The sequence below is a fragment of the Balaenoptera musculus genome, chromosome 10, assembly GCF_009873245.2.
Source record: "Balaenoptera musculus isolate JJ_BM4_2016_0621 chromosome 10, mBalMus1.pri.v3, whole genome shotgun sequence".
In the NCBI taxonomy this organism is placed as follows: domain Eukaryota; kingdom Metazoa; phylum Chordata; class Mammalia; order Artiodactyla; family Balaenopteridae; genus Balaenoptera; species Balaenoptera musculus.
Window position 1 is genome coordinate 44625426 of NC_045794.1, and position 5594 is coordinate 44631019.

The following is a 5594-nucleotide window of genomic DNA, read 5'->3' on the forward strand; positions in this document are numbered from 1 at the left end:
CAATTTCTGTTAGTATCCTTTATTCTGATATGAGCAGTTATAATCTTCCTACTTTGGGCGTTAAAATGTCATCAAGTGACGACTTTTTAAAAGAAATTGACAACTAAGCAAAATTAAAAAGATGTCTATTTAGTGTTGTTGGTTCTATAATTTGAGGAGAAATGCAGCTGGTCCAAGGGATCTCGAAGGCTTTGAACCACCATTTTAGGCCCCATTTCTGCTCTCATTCCTGGACATAAAAGAATTGAGCGTTTGATCTTGTTTTCTCTAAAAGGCAAACAGGACTGTTGTAGTTGCAACACAGGCGTTTGTCAAAAAATAGGTTAGAGGCGGAGCTCACCACCGGGAGAAAGCCGGCTGGATCCCGAGGCCTCTAGTGAAAGCACCTTGTGTCTCAGCTGGTGGGGCGGGGCGGGGACATCTCTCAGCCCAACCTTTGGAGTCCTCATCACCTTCCACTGCCCGGGTTCCGGACATCATGAGGTCCCACTCCTCGTCTGGCAGGGGTGGAAGCAAAAACAGCCCGCCCTAGCTCCGAGCCCAGGTGACGCGCCGCCAGCCTCGGCCTCCAGGAGGCGGGCACAGCAGCTGGGAGGCGGCCCGCCGCCCGCCAATGGCTGGGGGACGAGCCGAGGGGAGAGAGTGGTCCTTTACTCCGGCACAACGTCACGGCGCAGGCCCCGCCCCTTCGCCGGCAGCCGCTGGGCGCCGAGCGGGTAAAAGAGCCACCGTGCGGACGCCGAGCTGGGTAAGGAGGCTGGGGCCGGGAGAGGGAAGAGGAGGAGGCAGGGTTAGTAACCTGGGCGGCGGCGGCGGTCTTGGCACCCAGGGGTGCTCCGAATTCCAAGGACAGCAAAACTGCCAGTACCTGCCTCCACTCCCGCTAGCTCTGTGCTCCTGGGCCGCGGCGGGGCGTTGCTACAAGACACTCCTGGGCCAGCTGTTGGGCAGTGACATGGAACCGGGTGCTTGGGCCCCGGTGCTGGACATATCCGTTTTCTACCCAAAGTGACCCTGCGGAGTAACTGTCCACCACCCGCACAAGGGGGTGGCATCCGTTTTGCAGCAGAAGACTGCCTCTCCCAAACTTGGGACACTGGGCTGACCGAGTTCACCTACAAGTCAGCTCTACCTGCACCGCTCCAGTCTGGTTATAGTGGGCTGCTGGGATTGAGGGAAAGTGGGAGGGAGAGTGAGGATCCCAAGGCCCAGGAGTAAAATGCAGACTCTGCTCCTATTCCTAGCTTCCTCGCAGTTTCTGTGCCGGCACCCCTCTTTAGCATCTCATCAGCAGTTCTGACTCTTCTCACCCCTCCCTGCTTTGGCCCTCCTGGGGTCAGTGATATGCTCAGTGCTGTAAGGAAGAAACTGCTCCAGGCCAGAGCGGAAAAATTACCCTCTTCCTTCTCTAGCCCATCCCCTGACATCCTGGCCATTAACTCCTCAATTTCCTGAGCTCACTGGAATGGCATAGACAAGGTAGGGGTTGGGGTTGGTCCAGATTGGGGTCCAGTTCCCAGCCGGGTTCAATTTTTATTTTTTTAGGGTGGGTAGAGGGAAAGGCCTTCAATGATAATGTTACTACTTGTTTGCTCATCACAGCAGCTCTGCTAGGTAGATCTCATTTCATAGATGAGGACACAAGTTCAGAGAGGCTTGGTATCTTGCCCAGGAACAGGGCTGGTTAATGGCAGGACTGGTTTTATAAAAGCAAAGCAGTTTGACTCCAGCATCCGAGCTCCTTCACCTCCCACTCTTTTTCACCTTTTTGTCTCTCTGAGTATACCCTGCGGTTGTCCTCTGCTGACTTCAGAAATAATAAACTGGCAAACTGGACAATAGACTTTTGGCTTCTGCCCTTTAGGCCCTGGCCCCCATTGTTCTCTGTAGTGGACAAAGTAGAGAGTGGAGGATGGGAGACAGGTGATTCTAGGAGACTCCCTCCCACCCCCCATTCCTTTCCATCCTGTCAGCATATTCTGTCTCCGAAGTTCTCCAAGTTTTCTCTAAGGGCCCATTTGGACCCCCACTTCCATTCTTTGGCCTCATTACCACAGAAAAAGTTTACCCATTTGTCCAGAGAGCTCCTAGCTGATCTCCTCTGTGTCCTCCTCCCACCCATTCCCTCAAGCTACCCTAATCTCATCCCTGATGTAGGACTCCCTGTCTTGATCCTGGAATCTTCCTTCTATCCTAGGTCTGCCGTAATGCTGCTGCTGCATAGAACTGTGGTCCCAGGGCTCCGACAGGCCTACAGGTAGGCCATCCAGTTCCTAGCCCATATCTCCTACTCCCTGTACCTTTATGACTCTTATCTTATCTGCCAGATTAAGATGGTTGAGGTAGTGGCCAGGGAGGAAAGGGAAAGCCACGTCCCACTTGTCCCACCCACTCCTGAGAAACTAAGTCCCAACTGAAGAAACCAATGGCTAACCTGGGAGAGGTACACCCCAGGCCTTCCCTAGCCCTTTCTTATGATCAGAAGTATGCTACTAAGAAGACTTCTCTCTCTTCCAGACTCAAGTCAGCCCCCTCAAGGCTCTGCATTTGGGCCTGCTCTACAAATGATTCATTTCAGCCACAGCGCTCCAGCCATGCCTTCTCTGGTGATAACTCCAGCACCAGGGGATGGAGAGTCATGGGGACTCTGCTAGGCCTTGGTGCAGTGTTGGCCTATCATGACCACCGGTGCAGGGTAAGTAGGGAAGGAAGGGACTTCACTGTCAGAACAAAGGGGCCCTAGTGAGCTCCCCAGGCAACCCAGGCTTTACCACAGAGCCCACGGTGACACTGTCTTCATGCACAGTAGAGACGGAATCTGTTACCTCCATTTCCCAGTGGCTACACCGTTGTGGGTTGGGTCAGGGTGAAGTGAGTGATTTCTTCTTAACATTTTGTTCCCTTTTGCCTCAACCCTGCCCTGCCTGCAGGCTGCTCAGGAGTCACCACGCATATACACGAGGGAGGAAGTGAGATCCCACAGCAGCCCTGAGACTGGGATCTGGGTGACTTTGGGCTCTGAGGTCTTTGATGTCACAGAATTTGTGGACCTACACCCAGGGGGTCCATCAAAGCTGATGCTAGCAGCTGGGGGTCCTCTAGAGCCCTTCTGGACCCTCTATGCTGTTCACAACCAGTCCCACGTGCGAGAGATACTGGCTCAGTACAAGATTGGGGAGCTGAGCCCCGACGACAAGGCAGCCTCCATCTTGAAGACCTCTGACCCTTACGCTGATGATCCTATACGTCACCCAGCCCTGAAGGTCAACAGCCAGCGCCCCTTTAATGCAGAACCACCCCCTGAGCTGCTGACAGAAAACTACATCACACCCAACCCTATCTTCTTCACCCGGAATCATTTGCCTGTACCTAACCTTGACCCAGACACCTATCGCCTACATGTAGTAGGGCCACCTGGGGGTCAGTCTCTGTGCCTATCCCTGGATGACTTGTACCAGTTCCCCAAGCATGAGATCACGGTCACTCTGCAGTGTGCTGGCAACCGGCGCTCTGAGATGACTCGGTTCAAAGAAGTACGAGGTCTGGAGTGGAGTGCAGGGGCCATTAGCACTGCACGCTGGGCTGGGGCACGGCTCTGTGATGTGTTATCCCAGGCTGGTCACCACCTCTCTGAAACTGAGGCCCATGTCTGCTTTGAGGGACTGGACTCAGACCCCACAGGGACTGCCTATGGAGCATCCATCCCTCTGGCTCGGGCCATGGACCCTGAAGCTGAGGTCCTGTTGGCATATGAGATGAATGGGCAGCCTCTGCCTCGTGACCATGGCTTCCCTGTGCGGGTGGTGGTTCCTGGTGTGGTGGGTGCCCGCCATGTCAAATGGCTGGGCAAAGTGAGCGTGGAACCAGAGGAAAGTTACAGCCACTGGCAGCGGCGGGATTACAAAGGCTTCTCTCCATCTGTGGACTGGGACACTGTAGATTTTGACTCGGCTCCATCTATTCAGGAACTTCCTGTCCAGTCAGCCATCACACAGCCCAAAGATGGGGAGACAATAGAGTCAGGGGAGGTGACTGTCAAAGGCTATGCATGGAGTGGTGGAGGAAGAGCTGTGGTCAGGGTGGATGTGTCTCTGGATGGGGGCCTAACCTGGCAGGTGGCTGAGCTGGATGGAGAGGAACAGCGTGCCCGAAAGGCCTGGGCCTGGCGGCTATGGCAGCTGCAAGCCCCTGTGCCAGCTGGGAAAAAAGAATTGAACATCGTTTGTAAGGCTGTAGATGACAGCTACAATGTTCAGCCAGACACAGTGGCCCCAATCTGGAACCTGCGAGGCGTGCTCAGCAATGCCTGGCACCACGTCCACGTCCATGTTGCTCCATGAGAAAGTGAAATGGAACCATCTACTCTCCAGAACCACCTTCTGAACCCCTTTCCACACCCATCCCTTGGCCTCATTACCACAAAACATCCTTCCCTCCACCTCTCCATGTCTTGCATCACAACCCTGACTATGCCTTCCGAAGCCACACACAGGTACATGCATTGCACACTTCCACCCAGGCACCTGCTTCCCTTTGACAGGAGGTGTTACATACCCCTCCTGGCCACTGACCCAGTGCCTTCGAGGAGGTAAGAGCTGCTGGAGCAAAGGGCTAGAAGTAGGAAAAGTAATTCTGGAAATAAGTGCTATTTTCTCTACCTACCCTATCTCCATTTCTAATGACTATCACCACTGAGGCCTTATTTTGCTTTTCTTCTTGGATTCTTCAGAGAATGTGTGAGGATATGTGTAAGAAAAGTGTATATGCAACTTTTTACTGCGTCTCTAGGTTGCCAGGGGTTGTGAAGGGCGCAACCCTCTCCCTTTATTGTTCCACTTTTCTAAATACATCAATAAAATATCTGTTTAAGACTACCACTCTGAAAGAGCAAAAAAAGATTATGACCTTTGGGACTTCTTGAGGCTGGGGAGTGAGCAAGTTGCAGGAGGGCGGTGCACTGATTGGTACTGGGACATCTAGTGAGACAACCCAAAACAAACAAAAAGTGGGGGGAAGGGAAAAAGGAAGCAGGGGCAGGGAAGTCCAGATTGGGCTTTCCTTCTCTTAAGTCTCAGTATCTGCGGGGCTACTTAGGTGAATGACCTCAGGATACCCCCCAAGAGAGGAAATTTTTTTTGATTTGGCATCCTTAAGCCCCTCCCCCACACAATTCCTACGCACTTGGCAGGAAAGGCAAAGAATACTAAGAGGTCAAAATCAATATTGTCTTAGGGGCGGCAAAGGCAAAACTTGGCACTAGGGGCAGATGTGCCACGGCAACTAGGGCGTCCAACCGTGGCCTTGTTTGCAAAGTAGATGCAGATGAAGGGGCAGTCACTGAGTTACCCTTTGCCTGCGACCGCGCCTTTAGGACTTGAATCTTTCGGCGCTCGGCTACTCTCCCCTAGCTCTTCCTCCCTTGTCTCCCCAGCTTGTGGGCGCTCGGTGTTCAGCCACGCCGCCTGTCGCCTGGTAGTGGGGCCGGAAGTTGTTCGGGGGAGGGGGGACAGCCGTGCTGGGGGGGTTTATGGGGGGGGCCCGTCCCTCCTCAGGTGAAGCCGCTGATGGAGATGGAGCCGCCGCCGCCGCTGAGC

General features: G+C 53.8%; 1 protein-coding gene and 1 long non-coding RNA gene across 3 annotated transcripts; one reads left to right on the forward strand and one right to left on the reverse strand.

The window, feature by feature from the left end:
• Positions 1 to 108: 108 nt before the first annotated feature.
• Positions 109 to 482, reverse strand: LOC118901741. The gene is made up of 2 exons (XR_005021459.1): positions 341 to 482; positions 109 to 229 (listed from the first exon to the last, which is right to left on the reverse strand). It is a non-coding gene; the product is annotated as an uncharacterized LOC118901741 (long non-coding RNA).
• Positions 483 to 666: 184 nt separating this feature from the next.
• On the forward strand, positions 667 to 4877 carry SUOX (sulfite oxidase). 2 transcript variants are annotated; one of them, XM_036865261.1, is made up of 4 exons: positions 667 to 748; positions 2198 to 2257; positions 2518 to 2695; positions 2931 to 4877. In XM_036865261.1, exons 2-4 carry the CDS (start codon positions 2208 to 2210, stop codon positions 4338 to 4340), a joined length of 1638 nt encoding a protein of 545 aa, XP_036721156.1. In that variant the 5' UTR covers positions 667 to 748; positions 2198 to 2207; the 3' UTR covers positions 4341 to 4877. The 2 variants fall into 2 exon arrangements, with proteins under 2 accessions (XP_036721156.1, XP_036721157.1); XM_036865262.1 differs by lacking the exon at positions 667 to 748 and adding an exon at positions 1456 to 1479.
• Positions 4878 to 5594: the final 717 nt, after the last annotated feature.